At 42.4% G+C, this 17,595-nt stretch overlaps 1 protein-coding gene across 3 annotated transcripts in view; it reads right to left on the bottom strand.

The window, feature by feature from the left end:
* Nucleotides 1-17,590, bottom strand: part of PHLPP1 (PH domain and leucine rich repeat protein phosphatase 1) — a 213,394-nt gene extending 195,804 nt beyond the window's left edge. The window contains exon 1 of one of the 3 annotated variants that reach the window (XM_027118702.1): nt 15,936-17,590. In XM_027118702.1, the coding sequence (XP_026974503.1) occupies nt 15,936-17,451 (1,516 nt within the window). In that variant the 5' untranslated portion in view covers nt 17,452-17,590. The remainder of the gene's footprint in view (nt 1-15,935) is intronic. The other 2 variants (XM_027118703.1, XM_027118701.1) reach the window with 2 other exon arrangements.
* Between the last annotated feature and the right edge of the window lie 5 nt (nt 17,591-17,595).

The following is a 17,595-nucleotide window of genomic DNA, read 5'->3' as shown; positions in this document are numbered from 1 at the left end:
GAAACAGGTGGCCCTCTTCCCGCCCACGGTTAACTCCACTGGGTGTTCCTGATTCCTCCCATCTTATTTCTTCCAGGACTTTCCCTTGTTTACTTTCCCCCATCCATTCATCCATCACCCTTAGCCTCTCCCCTCTCTCTTTCCCTTCAGGATACAAAAAAACAATGTTCAAGTTTCTTCCTTCACGACCGTATCCCTTCTTTCTTCTGAGGTATAACTTACATCTAGTACAGCACATAAACCTTAAGTGTACAGTCAATAAATTTTTGTGTATGCATATACCTAGGAAAATAAAACCCAGAAAAATGCAAATAACATTATCAACAGCAGATGGCTCAAGCCTTTCCCATCGATAACCCCCCTGAAAGGTAACAACTATTATGATCTGTCACCAAAAATTAGTTTTGCCTGTTAACTGACCTTCATAAAAATGTCATATAGTGTCTCTCTTTTACACCTGAATTCTTTCACTCAACATAATCCACTACCACCACTTTTTAAATACAGACAGTCCTCAGAGTTGCTTCCTCAACCCTCTCCTCACTCAACCCATTTAATCTCGCAATTTCATTCCATCCGAAGACTTTAACAACTATCTAAACATAGATAATCCCTGAGTTCTTCAGACATACCTGGATGTCTTTCAGGCACCTTAAATTTAACACATCCAATATGTAATTCACCATCTCTCCCCCTCCCACTAAAGCCAATTCCTGTTCCTGCATTCTGCATGTTGGTTGATGGGATTAGAGTCAACCAAACTAGAAACCTCCAAGTCATCTTAACACACAAAACCCTGTCGCTCTTGTTCACACTATATCCCTGGCATGGATTATAGTGACACACTTCCTGATGTGGAAGACATACTCAAATTACTTCAGGAATGAATAATAAATCCTCAAGTACTCTTTCTCCCCCAACACGTAATCATTCGATAAGATCCAAGAATTCTACATTCTGAACAATTCCCACATCTGCAGTTCTTCATCTGCACTGACCTAGTCTAGATCTCCCCCATCTAGACCCCAGGTAGGCACTTGGTCCCCCTGCCAGAAATGCCCATCCCATCCACTCCTACTGCTGGGCCTGCTCTTTCTAATATTCTAAACCATCTCTCACCTACCCCACCTGCAGCAGAGTTGATTCACTCCCTACTTGGTAAACAACCACACTTACAAAACCTCAAAGGAGGGGACTCTATATTGCAATGATATCTTTCTCTCCTACTAGGCAGAACTCCCTGAGGCAAGGCCATTCTTTCTTTAGATCTCCAGCTCCTAACAGAGCGCTTTAAATGTTTACTAAATGCCCCACTAAGGCAGTCTCCAAGTTTCCAGCCTCTCTCCAGTCCATCCTCCAGCTGGCTGCCGGTTAATGCCCTACAACACAATCTAATCATGTCACTCCCCACTTCAAAATGCTCAGTAGCTCCCACTGCTTATCAAATCAAGCCCTTAGCAGGTGAGGCCTTTCATCATCTGGCCCCAACCTCCTTTTTAGCCTCATCTCCTACCACTTTTAATCTCATCACCTAACACCTCACCACGCCAGTTCCTCCCCATTTCCTACGCACATCCTGCCCTTTCATTCACGCTTTAGTTCCTGACATGCCCTTTCCATGCAATGCTAGTCCCCCATTCATACAGGGAGTCCTTCTCAGGAAGCCTTTCCAGAGCATTCCAGGGAGAATTGGTTTGTCAGGCTTCTGGGTTCCCTTGGCACTCTGTAAATGCCTTCATTAAGGCATTTCAAGTTTTACTGTAATTGTTTATTTGATAAACAGTATAAGGCAAAAGGGTCCACTGAGATCTGGAAGCTGGGTGGTGAGTCAGGTCCATTTACCAGCTAAACAAATGATTACTGTCAGCGTAAAGTGTATTACCATTTCAAACTCATCCTCAGCAAAATCCATCCTCAACTGCAAAATATTTGTAAATATCAAGAGCAGGAGACACATCATTCATTCTCACATCACCAGCTCCTAACTAGAATGCCTGGTCCTCCAGCTTGACTGAATTAATTAGTGATACCCACACACAACCTCTTGCTTCCTACTTTCATGAACTGACCCACAATTCTCCCATCACTCAAAGTGCAAACTTGTCATCTCTGAGCTTCAATATTAGCTACTGAGTCCTAGGATAACATCTACATCTGCCTGCTTTTCTCTCTCCACTCCTCTAGTTCCAGCCCTCAGTATCTTACTGAGCCATGCAAGCCCCTAATGGTTTCCCTCCTCCAACTGTAATCTCTCCCCCTCCCGATTCATCCAACACTGGCACTCCTTAAACTGTATTGTGCAAACGAATCACCTAGGGATCTTGTTAAAATGCCAATTATTCACTAAGTCTGAAGTGAGGACTGAGAGTCTGCTTTTTCTTTTTTTTTTTTTAGCTGTACGCGGGCCTCTCACTGTTGTGGCCTCTCCCGTTGCGGAGCACAGGCTCCGGACGCGCAGGCTCAGCGGCCATGGCTCACGGGCCCAGCCGCTCAGCGGCATGTGGGATCCTCCCGGACCAGGGCACGAACCCGTGTCCCCTGCATCGGCAGGCGGACTCTCAACCACTGCGCCACCAGGGAAGCCCTGAGAGTCTGCATTTCTAACACACTCCAAAGAGATGCTAACGATGCTGGTCCACAGATCACATTTCAAGTAGCAAGATCTCCACTCAGTGCTGTCCTGGAATAATGTATCTAGCAAGCAGTCAACAAGCAGAAGCCAGACGACCATCAATCAGGATTGGATAAGCACAGATTTCTACGCTAGGTAAGAAACTGGACTAGATGCCCCTGGTCCTTTCCAATGCTTTGATTCTATGCTCTCCCTGAGATATCCATGACGTTGTCACCCATTTTTCACCTGTGAAGCTTGGCAAAGCTATTCCCTAGCAGGTAATACTTCAATTATCACATTCACCAGCTTCTGAAGTAGTAACTATCTACCGACAACTCTGGTTTAGTCTACTCCAGTATTACAAACGTTTCTAAAAGATAAAGACGATACCGGGCAAGGGGGTATATATAGTTGTGCTTATGACAGTACCTTCAAGAAAAGTGAATACCACCACTTCCCTTTATCCATCAGTATTATCCAGAGGTTAATACCACTTGCATTACTCTATCAGTTTCTTAGAACCAAGAGGCTATCAACCGTTTTGTTTGGTTGGGGGTGGGGTGGGAGATCTTATGAACATCTATAGAAGCAGGAAGCAATGACGACTCCCAATTCTCTATTAGCAGCTGCAAGCCAATTCAAGATATAAAACAAGCATTCCAAATGTACTGACTACAAGATGATCCCTACTCTCAGAAATGGACTTTTGTGTGGTATCTTCACAATGACATTATCTTTAGCAGTTCAAAGATACTTGTTTATAGAACTTTTGTCATTGTGTATTTATCAATGAGACAATACTACTCAGATTCTGGTTAAAAACACCAAGTCTCTATTACGACTTAGTTACAAGGGATTTTTAGCGTCTACTTTATAATCACAAGGGCTAACTATTCTCCTTATGGTTACATTGATGTTAACATTTCTGTTAATATCCCCCATGAAAATCAGCTTGTCGGGTGTTGATACTGCTCTAATGAGTTAACTGAGGTCTCTGTAAAAATCTGTCACAGAGGGCAGAAAGGTGCAAATGACAGTGGAAAATACACAACGGCAGGTAATTAACCTGAATGTTGATTAGTCTGAATTAGAAGTATTTTCATTGGAATTAGAAGCATGACTTATTTTAGTCAGACAGGATCTGCATAACTTATTTTAAAAACAGGGTGTTTATCATACTTTTAAAACTAACATATAAAGCAAAATAAAGATCTTTTCCAGTGTTGTCATTCACATTACTACATGAGACCATATATCACAGAGACATTTACCTTCCACTTAAAGCAAAAGAAATTTGTAACAGGCCATCAGTAAAGACTTAACTTACCATAGTAGTGTAGTACAGATTTTACAGTCATGGATAAAATAGTTATTTTTGCTTACATGAACACTTAAGAGTTGTGTTTCCTCCTAATCCACACAAGAGGCTTTTAAAAAAAAGTCCTTCACCAATGAAGATCCAGACAGTAGATGGGCAAAGTTAAAAATAATACCCTCGGGGCTTCCCTGGTGGCATAGTGGTTAAGAATCCGCCTGCCAATGCAGGGGACATGGGTTAGAGCCCTGGTCCAGGAAGATCCCACATGCCACGGAGCAACTAAGCCTGTGCGCCACAACTACTGAGCCTGCGTTCTAGAGCCCACGAGCCACAACTACTGAGCCTGCGAGCCACAACCACTGAAGCCTGCGAGCCTAGAGCCCGTGCTCCGCAACAAGAGAAGCCACCGCAATAAGAAGCCCATGCACCGTAATGAAGAGTGGCCTCTGCTCGTCGCAACTAGAGAAAGCCCACGTGCAACAACGAAGACCCAGTGCAGCCAAAAATAAATAAAATAAATAAATTTATACCAAAAAAATGGAATTTTATTTTTAAAAAATTAAGAATACCCTCAGGTTGTGACCAATTCCTCATCTTCCAAATTTTACATTAATGTGGTTGGTCTACATGACATTAAACTAAAAGAAGGTATCTGCCTCCAGAAGATGAACACAGCATTTCCCATAAACTTTATAAATCCGAGGAAAGCAAAACCCTCACGGGCTTCACAAAAAGAAACAAGAGAACGTCTTTCAAGTGGACTGTAGGCCCCCTGCCAGGCTTCAGGGCAACCTTGAGCATGTGCACATTTGCATTTTCTTTTCAAGAAAGCAAAATTAATATTTGCTTAACCCAAAACTTAGATCCTCACAAAGTATGATACCAAATGAAGCCCCAATGATTCAAACGGATAAAAAGGCCTAGATAGAAAGGGTTGGTAAATCTTAAAGGATTAAGGTGGGATTACTAATCCTAAACTCAGTCTGACTGGACTTTGAACTACTGGTAATTTATGGCTGTTCCTCAAACAATTCAGTATTCCAGAATCATGGCAAGAGTCTACTCCCTCTGGTCCTTCAAGATGGCTCAAGGGCCTTCCCGGGATTCACACAGTGGAGTCAGGAGCCTCTCCTTTGCTGCTACTATAGTCATCTGTGGACCCCACTGCCTCTATTAGAACATTTTCCACTTTTGTATTCTAAATGTTGGCTCGCTTGTTTCCACAAACATGCCCTCAGAGCTATAAGTATTTCAAGGGATCCTAGAAAATTAAAATTAGCCATCTTTGAATCAAAAGTACTTTTGATATAGTAGGTACTCATAGTAATTACTGGATTGAATTGAATGAGTGAGTGAAAGTGTATAGTTTGCCAGTGTCACTGAGCAACAGCATATCCCATCTTCCTTAATGAGCCCTAATTACCTCGAATTAACATTTGTGGCAATTTACTATTGCTAAAAATAACACTACCACACTACATTTGTATAACATCTCACAGTTTACAAAGCACTTCCACATATATCACCAAATCTGAACCTCACGAAGTTCTCTGAGATGGATTTTTTAAAAATCTCTCTAATAAATGAGGCTTAAAGAGATTACAGGGTTCATTATAGGTTTCCCGTCAAGTAAAGAAGAAGCCCACAGTCAAATCTAGGTCCTAGATCCTCCATCAGTGCTCTCTGCATCCTAAGACCAGGGCCTGGTTTACACCGAGTCCTGCTGTCCTAGGCACTTTCCCTCATCTCATTTGATCTTCTCAACAATGCTGTGTGGCTCACAGGTATTGCCTATTTCCACAGAGAAGGAAAGAGGGAGGTAGAGCTCTGGGCTCAGGGGCACAGCCAGAATGCAGGTTCCAGCCTCAAGTACTTCAAAGTCCATGCTTCCCAAATGCTGATCTGCCCAAACTGGCCCCAGAAGGTTATCAAGGACAAGTTTTCCACATTCGGCAAAGCAAGCTATTACACACTAGTTAACTCTGGCAGCAAATGCTGGGGCTTGCGCTCTACCTGAACCTTGCTCGCTTGACAAATCCACACCAGGTACTAAAATGCTCTGTAACTCAGTTTCCCTATCTGTAACCCTGGGGTGGTAACATTACCTGCCTCATAGGGTTGTTATGAGGATTAAATGAGTTAATATTTATAAAGCACTTTTAGGAAGGATGAAATAAATGCCTATCAGTTTTTTAAAAAAGGCATAAACCGAGGAAAAGTGACAGTTTAAGTCACTAAAGAAATACTCAATTATCGAATAAAAAGTGTGGGGACAATTTGTTCTTTCCTACTTCCTGTCTTTCTTTTCTTAAAAATAAATCTATTTATTTATTTATTTATTTATTTACTTATGGCTGTGTTGGGTCTTTGTTGCTGCACGCGGGCTTTCTCCAGTTGCAGTGAGCAGGGTCTACTCTTCCTTGCGGTGCTCAGGCTTCTCACTGCAGTGGCGTCTCTTGTTGTGGAGAACGGGCTCTAGGCGCGCAGGCTTCAGTAGTTGTGGCACGTGGGCTCAGTAGTTGTGGCTCGCGGGCTCTAGAGCTCAGGCTCAGTAGTTGTGGCACGGGCTTAGTTGCTCCGCGGCATGTGGGATCTTCCCGGGCCAGGGCTGGGACCCGTGTCCCCCCTCATTGGCAGGCGGATTCTTAACCACTGCGCCACCAGGGAAGCCCCGTTCCTATCTTTCTTAAACAACAGATAGATTAAAATTTTTAACATACAAATAAAACTATAATATACCACAGGAAAATATGGGAAATTTCTTTTAAATCTTGAGGGGGAAGACTTCCTAAGCATGACACAGAACCCTGACTACCTAGAGGAAAAGACTGACATAAAAGTGCAAATGGATGAAGAAAATAGTGACTTACAAAACAAAGCTAGTTTCCCTAGATATACGCCCCCAAAACAAATCTATAAGCCAGTAGGAAAAAGGCAAATATCAAACTAAAAAAATGGGCAAGGGATAGGAACAGGCCATTCATGGGAGAAATAAGTTACCAATTAAAATGTGAAAAAAAATGATCTACGTAATTAAGAACTATAATTTTTTTTTAATTGAGACTTTCCCCCCCAAGACTGTTTACCCCACCCACCTGCTACCACCTCCCATTACATCCTACCTCAGCTCTCAGTGGAGAACATGTGGGCATGCATGTGTGAGTGTATCATGTACGCATGTGTGGGATGTGTGTAAGGAAGAGAGTGCATCTCCTCCAACTACAGTGATGTTTACTTCTTTCCAGAAGGAGAGATTCAATTTATTACATAAACCTGCACATCAGCTACCCCCAGCCATACTACCTCTCTCAGAGACCATCAAGAGAAATTTCTTTTCTGCTTCAGCAGCTAGAGTACATATTCCATATGCCAGATGCAATGTATTTTTACCCATTTGTACTTCTGCACTTTACAAGTTCCCTTCCTCATAGTAAAAACTGAAGTCATCTTTGAGGAATTAATTGACTCCATAGATTAATTTCCATATAAAACTTTTACTTAAGGTAAATGATTAAATTAAAATGGAACCTAATATAAAAGGGAATCTCTCTCTCACCCCTACAAATATTCAAAAACTGTCTTTTTGCTAACAGGAGCAGGACATTGCTCTCCCTCTCTCAAAGATATTCAAAGCAGTACCAGATTTCATGATACAGACTTCCAAAACCAGCAAACGGCAAAAGCCCAAAGATTACTGAACTAAGTTGTTTCAGTTTATATCACATAAAAGTAGGGCTGTGTATGCGTACCTAAATAAACTAAGTGCATTTAATTGTGAGAAGATACGTTTTTCTTATAAAAAAAGTGAAATAAAAAATATTATGAATACTGAATCTTTTTAATGAACAATTCTGAATGGGATTTTTTTTCAAGATCTATTCTTAAATTTTTCTTCCAAATATTTTTTTAAAATTCAGTGGTTTTGCAAATTTCCATTCTTCTAACAATTTCAACTTTAAAGGACTGGACAAATAAGACAAATAACCATTGATTTTCTGATTTTCTAGCACTGTAACTCTTTTCAGTCAACCATCTGTCAACTTTAAAGTTCTATCATAAAACCCCCAAAGGGTAACATCACTGATGAAATCTAATTTCCCTCTCTGCAATTAAAATATCCAACTGTTCCATTAGAAGCCCGCCCATAATCTGTCAAAGTGATATGTAACCTCTCATAAGCACTGATTAGAATGAAAAGAAACTAGAAACACCTTGAAGTAATTGAGAAAGCACCAAATGTGTGAAGCGCACTCAATTTTTTAAACTTTCATTTTGAATACTAAATAAAGGAGAATCCAAAGATAGTAAGTATATAAATTCAGTGTGGGGTAAAAAAGAACACTAGACAGATATAATCAAAATCCTGGGTGCTATTCCTAATTCTGAGACTGAGTTTATCACCGATCTTGGACCAGACACTCAACCTCTACAGGGCTTGCTTTCCTCATCTATAAAAATACAGATGTTAGGATCTCTACAGAATCCTAAACTCTATGATCTAATCAAAAATAACACAAAAAAAAATTTTTATGTGCTTTTTCTCCTACTGACTCTAGGCACAAGTAGATAGGCACATACAGCTCACCATGAATTAAAGCTAATGAACCATTAAATTTCCCATATCTGGATCCCTCAAATACAGAGTTATCACTACAGTAAAGTTTATAAACTGGATTATAAAAGTATCTTACTTTACAAGTCAACTTAAGAACAGAATTTTACTTCAACTTTTTTTTTTTTTTTTTTTGCGGTACGCGGGCCTCTCACTGTTGTGGCCTCTCCCGTTGTGGAGCACAGGCTCTGGACACGCAGGCCCAGCGGCCACGGCTCACGGGCCCAGCCGCTCTGCGGCATGTGGGATCTTCCCGGACCGTGGCACGAACCCGTGTCCCCTGAATCAGCAGGCGGACTCTCAACCACTGCGCCACCAGGGAAGCCCTTACTTCAACTTTTAAGAGGATGTATTTCTTTAAATTCATCTCTAGTGTGCTGAATTCTACTTTGAAGAGTAGAGCTGGCAAGGAGAGGGTAATCAAACACTATCTATTCCATCATTAGTCCTAATCGACTCCAAAAAGGTATTCTTCTTTGGCTGGCAACCTTAGGCTGACTTGTGTGTATTAGGTCCAAGCCTGTTCCTTTCTCCATGACAAAAAGCTGGGGATTTGGCTGTTTTTAAACCCATGGATAGGTCGTACAGAACTTAAAACAACTACAACATTTAGTCCTAATTTGAAGAACAGGCTCTCTAATGAAGCCCCAGAATGTTAAGAGTTGGAAGAGATTTTAGACTTATTCTACTCCAAGCTCATCATTTTACTGATGAGGAAATCAAAGCCCAGGATAAGTTAAAATGAATGCCCAAAGTCATACCAACTTTCCCAACTCTCAGACCCATTTCTTTAAATTGCAAAGTTACTTTCACCTGACCCCAGGATACATCAGCCAAACTCAAAAACCATAAGATGGAGTACCCCTTCAAGTGCTAAAGTATAGCCAAAAGCTCTCAAAACATATGCATAGGAACAAAGAAAGAATTCCATAGGAATATATTTCTCATACATGACAAAAAGGTCAAAAACTGGTTCTACGCATAAAATTTCGCTCTTTGGACCATGTGTCAGGAGTGAACTGATTGTGAAATCCAGATAATTATTAAATAGACAGTGAAAACAAATACAGTTCATACTTTCTCTTGCTATATTTAAAAACACGCCTCGTATTTGAAAAGAAGGCGCCAAGCATCCTAACATATTATTAATGAAGGCAGACATCTGAAAAGATTCACTCTCCACCTGCTCTTCATCATCAGATGTATGAGTCAGTAGAACTAGACAGCAACAAATTCAAAACTCTTCCTGCCTGAAAAGAATGCAGGGGAAAAAACTAAAACAAAATCAACCAATTCAAAGTATCTCAAATTTCGAATTAGATTTTTTCATTCATTAATTGAAATGGTCCAAAACCAAATTATTTCAAATTTTATTCAGTCTTCAACTGAATGCTTTCACATAACTGGAAATGAGACTAATTTACTTCTAGCAAGTTTCATTTGAGAAAATACATGTCATAAATTCTGGATCTTTTTTTTTTTTGCTAAAGTATTGACATTTACAAACTCACAGAATATGTACAACCTACAAATAGAGTATTTCACTCCATTTCCAAGAGAACTTCTAGGTTCCAAACTCAAAGGTCATTGGACTAGTACCTTAATAAGACACTCTATCATTAAATACATTTTACAACCTATTAAAGCAATCTCAAATGTAAAAATACAACAGGGAAACAATTATTTCAGCATGAATGTGGGATGGTTATGCTTTGTTTCACTTAACATATTAAAAGGAATATTCGGCATATATATTATATATATAACAAAACCATTCCATCTCTAAATCAACATGTAATTATACTTCAGCAACCCGGTAACTGTTATTCTTGATTCTAAAGTACGATTATCACACAACTTGAAAGAGCTGCTATTTCATAGTTAACCAAATATCCTAATGTTCTTTAATCAAAGTACCATTAAAGTCTATTCTTTCCAACCCTTGAGTTTCAGTTTATCAAAATTTTCCAAAGCCTAGAGTTAAAGTTTCATAACAAATCCAAACACAACCCGTCACAGAGACTTAGGTTATAAATACCTAATATGTCTAAAGAATCCAAATGGTCGATTTTGTTTTGTTTGAATTATACTATCTTTAGAAAACCAAAGGTAAGTATTAAAAAGAGTTTGCCCAAGAAGCAGAGGGACATGAAGGTAGATTCAAAACCCCTCATTACCAGTGTTGTACCAGATGCCTGCGATCAAGGGGTGGAGTGGGTTTTAGAAAGTGGGACTTTTAAAAAAAGCCTTCACTTTCCCAGACTATTTTGGACATTTTGATAACATCTTTTTCTCTTTTTCAAAATGCCAGGCGTCTTTAAAGGAAAAGCTTTTCTATTGAGTGGCTTTTCTCGACTTTCACAGTACAATTAAACCCTTCTCCTGTCCAGATAGACTGAACCGTGTTCAACCCTGGCACATAACAAAATCATTAAATCTAAAACGCCTCATTTGACAGATGTCTCATTAAATTCATCTTAAACTTTAGGTAAGAGATGCCTTTGAAAAGGGGGGAAAAAAAACACCTGTTAACTCTAAGAAACCTTTGAGAGAGAACTCTCTCAAAATCCACATAGAGCTCCACTCACGGAAAACAGAAGATACTAACAGTGTGTGGCACATCTAAAACCTTCTGCCATGGGAGAAATGCCTCTGTGTGTATGTGTGTTTAACACAACCCCTGGGGACCCTAACAGGAAGGAAGGCTGAAGATTCAGGACATACACCACCAGCTGCTTAACAAAATTCCGCAAATTCAATTCAACAAATGTTTAAACTAAAATGCCAAGTATTATACTAGCCTTGGACCATATACAACATTAATGAATGTTATGTTACCAAGAAATCAAATTCAGCATTCTATAAAGAGAATCAAAAACACCTTACTCTTTAAAAAATAATAAGAATCTTGGGATAACCAATCATTTAAGGTGGCTGTTTTAACAATCTTATAGCCACAAAAAGATAAAACTTTCAACCAGAAACTTCATAAACTCATTTACACTCATCTCCTCTCCCTATAATTATTTCAATAAGCATTAAAAAAAACACCATTTAAGGAATAACTATAAAAACAGACAGAGTAGCTTACTCTCTAACTCTATATAACATATGAATTATAAAAAATGAACAGCATGGTGACATCAATAGAGCACTACTGATCACTAAAGTACAAATAAGTTTACTTTAAGATGAAAGGTTTATGCAAACCTTTCATGATAGCTATTTTTGATACTTTACAAGTAAAGCTATGTTTTAAAGGAACTGAAATGTCACACCGCTACCCTCAAAACTTATCCACTTTTCAGATAAAGTGTTAATAATGCTCTATACCCAATGAAGATTTACAGTTTAACAAATGAGGCGTGTGTAAGAAAAAAAAGAATCATTAGGTGAACTTTATTTCATGCCAACTTAAATGCATGTAAGACTATTTACAACCAGAATATTTAGAACACTTTCGTACTCTTTCTGTATTGTCCACTTATTTGCCAGTCTTGCTTCTTTATGTTAAAGGCAGCATGATAGAAACAGAACCAACCAAATTTCGCAAGGAATACCACTTTGGCCTAGAGGATAATATCACCTCATTACCAACAAAAATAGAATATTTTCGGAATGCTTTTAACCAAGTGAAAAATTCAAGTGTAAATGAAATTCAACTTCAATTCATGGAAAGTAATATGAATTGTAAAACAGAATATGCATGCTCTCTCTTCTCAGCTCTGCCAAGAACTGAAAAACCACAAGCAAGAATCAAAACTATGCATCAGTTTATCTGAAAAGAGGATTGACACCCACTCCTCCCTAATAATGTTTCCGAAAGGACAAATGAGATAATTTATGTGAAAGCTCTTTAAGATTTTTGAAGATAATAAAACCAACATATTAATAGATGTTATCAAACCACAGTTATGAAGGACAAGACAGCACTCACTTTACATCAAAAACAAGTATAAAATTTAAATACAAAAAGCGACAAAAATAAAATTAAACCCTTTGTTCTTAAAAGGACTGCTTAAGCACACACTGGTGTCACATGTTCATACCACGTTACTCAATACTGCTGTAATTATAGTAATAAGAGACTTCTCGTCAATATTACAGCTTAATGCCGAAACACCCCTTCTTGGTTTCCACGTAGGAAACCATGTAAGGTTTGATCATCCCAGAAGAGAAAAAGAGAAGAAATATGAGCGGGTAAGGAGTCCGTTCTCCTGAGCAATCTCAAAAAGTCAAACATAAAAATATGTTGTCCAAGATTCACGAGCCACAGTGGGTGCAGTCTCCATTCCATCAACATCATTTCCCACTATTACAATTTAAACTGAAACAGCCAGATGACTAAAGCTAAAAGGCAGTAGAAGTGAGTCAAAAATATTAAAAATATAGTTTAACACTGCCCTTGATTAATGACTCAGACGCCCCCAGGGAGTCCAAAACATAACCTCATTAACGTTTTTAAGTCTGTAACCTATGTCAAGTAACCTAATTCTTGAATTTTTTTTCACCTAAAATTACTCTCAGGTAAAATTTAAGATGGCTGATCTTAAAGGAAAATTAAATGTTAATGTATCTAATATACTTAATACTTCACACAAGTTACTTCAGATAGAGCCATAATTAAATTTTTTCTTATTTAAAGTTAGCTAAGAGAATGGTTGCTTCGGAGGAGCAACAATTTTCAAACTAAGTTTTTCTCAACGACTCTGTAATTAGATAGTACCTTTTTGTCCAAAGCCTTTTAGCTCATTAAAGATTCCATTTTACTTTACCTAAATAAATATTTAAATATTCAAAGCAACCACAAATGGCTTTCAAAGTCTTTTAAGAATAACTTAGGCCAGGTTATAAATACTAAAATTCAACTGAAAGGTGACCTCAAGAGAATGAAAGTTCTCCACTGGACAAGAACTTCTCCAGTTATAAACAGATAAACTAGATAAACAACAGATAACGAGCTCAATTTAAATATAGGAAAATATTCAAAAGCCTTCAAAAGCAATTTCCTAGTCTATCCTCAACTCCACATACACAGATAAACAAAAAGATACACAGCAATAAATTTAAGAGTAAGTTACATGTAACATTATAAAAACGAATGTGGTGGAAAACACACCCTCAAAGGATCTCATATAAAACAAACGTAACTCTCTTCTTATGGAAAAGAATTACTACCAAAACATGCCACTTTCCTGTTGGGTGTCCTACATTCCACTGCAGCACAGGGGTAACTTCTAGGAATCTCCTCCAGCTTGGTGCAAACCTGCGCTACGTGTGAAGTCCTGATAATGTTCCGGTGATGAGTGAGACCACCTTATAACAAGGCCCTTTTGTTCATCAGTAACTAAACTTCCTTGCAAAAGTTCAAGTGGACTCACTATATAGTAAATTTTGTTCTATGGCAAATGAATATCAACACAGACGTTTGCCATGTTCTTAGGCTTAACATAAGCTCAACTTGCTATAAAATAAGCAATTAGACATCTTTATAATATCTTTATAATATCTTTGTAAAGACTGTTATATCTTTATAACAATCAGGCATCTTCCTTCTAGGACACCTGCATACCAGCTTCGTATTCAAGAACAGGTTGGATGCTCTGTATGGCTTCCTCATTTAATTAGTTACTTTTACAAGCATATTCACAGAGGTATATATGTATTTATACTGTGCATATAGAAATAAAGCAAATAAGTTCAGAATGAAGCAACAATTCCTGCTTTTCATAAGGAACGAAACAAAAAGATTAAAATGAGCACACCAGAAATTTGCGATTTACCAGAAAGATAATTTGTCACCTTTATACTGATAAGTTTTTTTTAAAAACCTATATATCACCCACTTAGAACATTTTAGACACATGTGAAGAGACAATCAAGGGGAATCAAAGATTTAAATGTCATGACTAGGACACCTAAAACCCTTCCCATGGACACTTATCGTGATCAACAATTCAGTCATGAGAAAAAGAAAGGATGCAGAACTCTTTCCATACGAAATATGTCCAGTACTGCTTATTTAACATATCCCTTGCTTTATATATATTTCCTTCAATGTAATTGGTTGGTTATAAGGGCATTTATCATTCTCATGTTAAGAAAATATTCTCATTCCAAGTGTGATTACCATTTACTGCTTTTGTAAAATAACAGTATTTTACAAATTACATGAGCCACAGGAGAAAATGATATAGCTGTTGCTCCCACATGAAAAAAAAAATCACCTATTTTCTAGGCCATAAGCTTTTAAAGGCTTGTCATCCGGTTGGGATATTATCTTCAGATACTACAAATGCTATTGTATTATGATATGGTTTTCTTTACGAGGCAAAAATCCATCAGAAATCCACTTGAATTACAGAAAAACTTCAATTAAACGTAAAGGAACATCTCACCAGGAATGCTACCAGTTTTGCATATCTCAATGTGTGAGTAATTTCTTCATTCAAACCGACTAAACTGCTACTGGGACACAGGCTGGACCAAAAACATATTAAGTTAGAAAGAATGGCTACAGATTAATGAAATTACAAGTGTGATTATTTTTCCACCACCACATACAACCTAGGTGGGGAAGTAATTTAGTACTTTAGTAAATCTGGGGAAGATTTAACTCTCCTTTTAAGACCTTTAACCTAGAAATGAAAAAAAAATGAGGAAGATTTTCGATCACCCTCAAGTCGTACTGTGATTCCTATATATCCCTATTGCAAGTCACATCGCAATGTGCAGTTCTGGCTATAAAGGCTAGAAGTAAGAAACTGAGAGAAAGAAATAGGCAAAACCACTTTTGACGCAAGACAAACTTACAGAGGAAACTGAAATAAAGCCAAAAAGCGCTGAGGAAAAGTATCGCTAAAGAGGACCGCAGCTGCTGGGTTCCATCGAGGACTAAGTGGGCAAACGAGTAGCACCAGCTGATGCGGAGCGAGCTCCCGGGCTGGAAGGGCAGGCCGCCGACAGTGAGACGGAGGGCGGGTGTTCCAGCGCATTTCTCAAGGTCATTTTCCTCTGTAGGTATCACGTGCACGTGATGTTTACCTGAAATCCCAAACTGCCTCAAACCCAACAAACCGGTGAACAGACGTCCGAAGGCAGCACTTCACTGTTAAAGACACCACTGCTTCTTTCAGGAGTGCCTGCTCCCTGTGCTTCCTGGTGGCCCTGCCACCTCTCCCAGCTTGCTTCCCAACCTCGGAGCCCCCAAGAATGACAAAAGCTCGCGGATTTTAAAACTGCTCAATTTAGTATCACACAGATCGTACTTGAAAGCTGTAGAGAAGTAACAGAATCCCGAGGACCCGCGCTGACTCTCGGGGTGGCCAAACATTTATCGGGACCTGGAAGTGCTTATTCCGCACGCGTCAAAGTGCAGGTGATCTCCTTACCTGCATAGAAGCGGATGAGGCAGCCGATCTCCGAGTCCATGCCTTCCTCCTGCACCCTCCACAACTCCCCAAAGCCCAGGTGGAAGAGGTAGTCATTTTGGATCTGCAACGGCTTCTCGTCCGCCTCCAGGCGCCGGGTGGTCTCTCCGTGGAGCTGCACGTACAGGGTGGGCGGTGGAGGCGCCTGCTCCGCGGTCGCCCCGTTCCCATCCTGGGTCGACGGGGGGCGGCCGAGGGCCGCTGCTGCCGCCGCCTTCTCCTCCCGAGGCTGATCGCGGGCGGCGCCGCCTGGGCCCTCGACGCCCCTCAGGGATTTCGGCTGCGGCGGAGGCGGGGAGGCCGTCGGGGATGACGGCCGGGCGCCCGCTCCAAGCCGGGGCAGGCGGGGCTGTCCCGGAGCCCCCGTCGGGGGCCGGGCCGGGGCCAGGTCAGCCTCCAGCTCCTCGGACGACGACGAGCAGCCGCCGCCGCTGCTGTAGGGGTCCAACCGGTCCGACACGCTCTCGGCGCTAGGGCTCAGGCTGAAGCTCTCGGTGTCGGAGGCTGGGCCCGCGGCCGCACCGTCCAGGAGCCGCGGGGCGCCCGGTTCGCCCAGGCTGGAGTCTGAGGGCGCGGGGCTGGCGCGGGAGGCGCGGAGCGCCCACCCGTCCGGGGCGCCGGGCAGCGGCAGGTCGGCGGGAGGAGGGCGCTGCGGCCCCCCGACGGCGGCCAGTCCGCTCCTCCCGGGTGGCGGCTCCGAGTCCCGCGGCTCGGCGGGCGGGAGCCGGGGACCGGCGTCGGGGTGCCCCTTGCCCAGCACCTTTACCACGCCGCCGCCCTTGTAGCCCACCTGCAGCAGGCGGGCGGCCACCTCGCCCGCCGTGGTGTCCAGCGTGCACAGCACCGGGCGCAGGTAGGTCGAGGCCATGTGGCGGTCGAAGACGTGCACGCAGCCCCGCTCGAGCTGGTGCCGCACCCAGTCCCGGTCCGACGGCTGCAGCTGGAGCATCTGCCGGTGCTTCAGGAGCAGCGTCTTCCTGTCCAGGCTCCGGGTGCACAGCGAAGCCGAGGCCGAGCAGGAGGCGGTGAGGCCGGTGGCGCCGGGGGAGTGCGAGGCGTCAGCGGCGGACGACGACGAGGACGAGGACGACGAGGCGGCGGCGGTGGCGGCCGCGGACAGATTCCTCTTCAGCCGCCCTCTCCTCAGCAGCAGGGAGTTGGCGCAACCGCTGGCCCCGGGCACCGGGGCAGCCCCGCCAGCGGTGGGCTGGGGGGCGCCGCGCCTCCTCCTGCGACCCGTGCCTCCCGGCCGACCCGGCAACAACCCCAGCTGCGCCTCGCCGGGGGCCTCTTCCCGCGCCCCGCCGCTGGGGGCCGCCGGGGTCAGCGCGGGCTCCGGGCTCCGGCCGCCCCCGACTGCCGCCGCCAGAGCCGCCGCGGCCGCGGCCGCCGCTGCAGCCGCCGCCGGAGCCGGAGCTCGGTCCTCCCTGCTGGTCTCTGGGAGTCGCTGCGCCGTAGTCGCGGCGGCGGGCTCCATTGCAGTGGGGCTTCGCGCTTCCCCCCCAGCTCCGGAGACAGCGGGCAGAGAGAGAGGCGAAGGTGGGAGACGGCGGCGGCGCGGGGAGAAGGGAGAAGCCAATGGCGTTCGGCACGGCCGTTCCAAGGGATTATGTGGCAAGTC

This window comes from Aethalodelphis obliquidens, unplaced genomic scaffold (assembly GCF_003676395.1).
Source record: "Aethalodelphis obliquidens isolate GAN/ISIS:26980383/991018 unplaced genomic scaffold, ASM367639v1 scaffold19, whole genome shotgun sequence".
Classification (NCBI taxonomy): Eukaryota; Metazoa; Chordata; class Mammalia; order Artiodactyla; family Delphinidae; genus Aethalodelphis; species Aethalodelphis obliquidens.
This window is presented reverse-complemented; position numbering and strand designations above follow the sequence as displayed.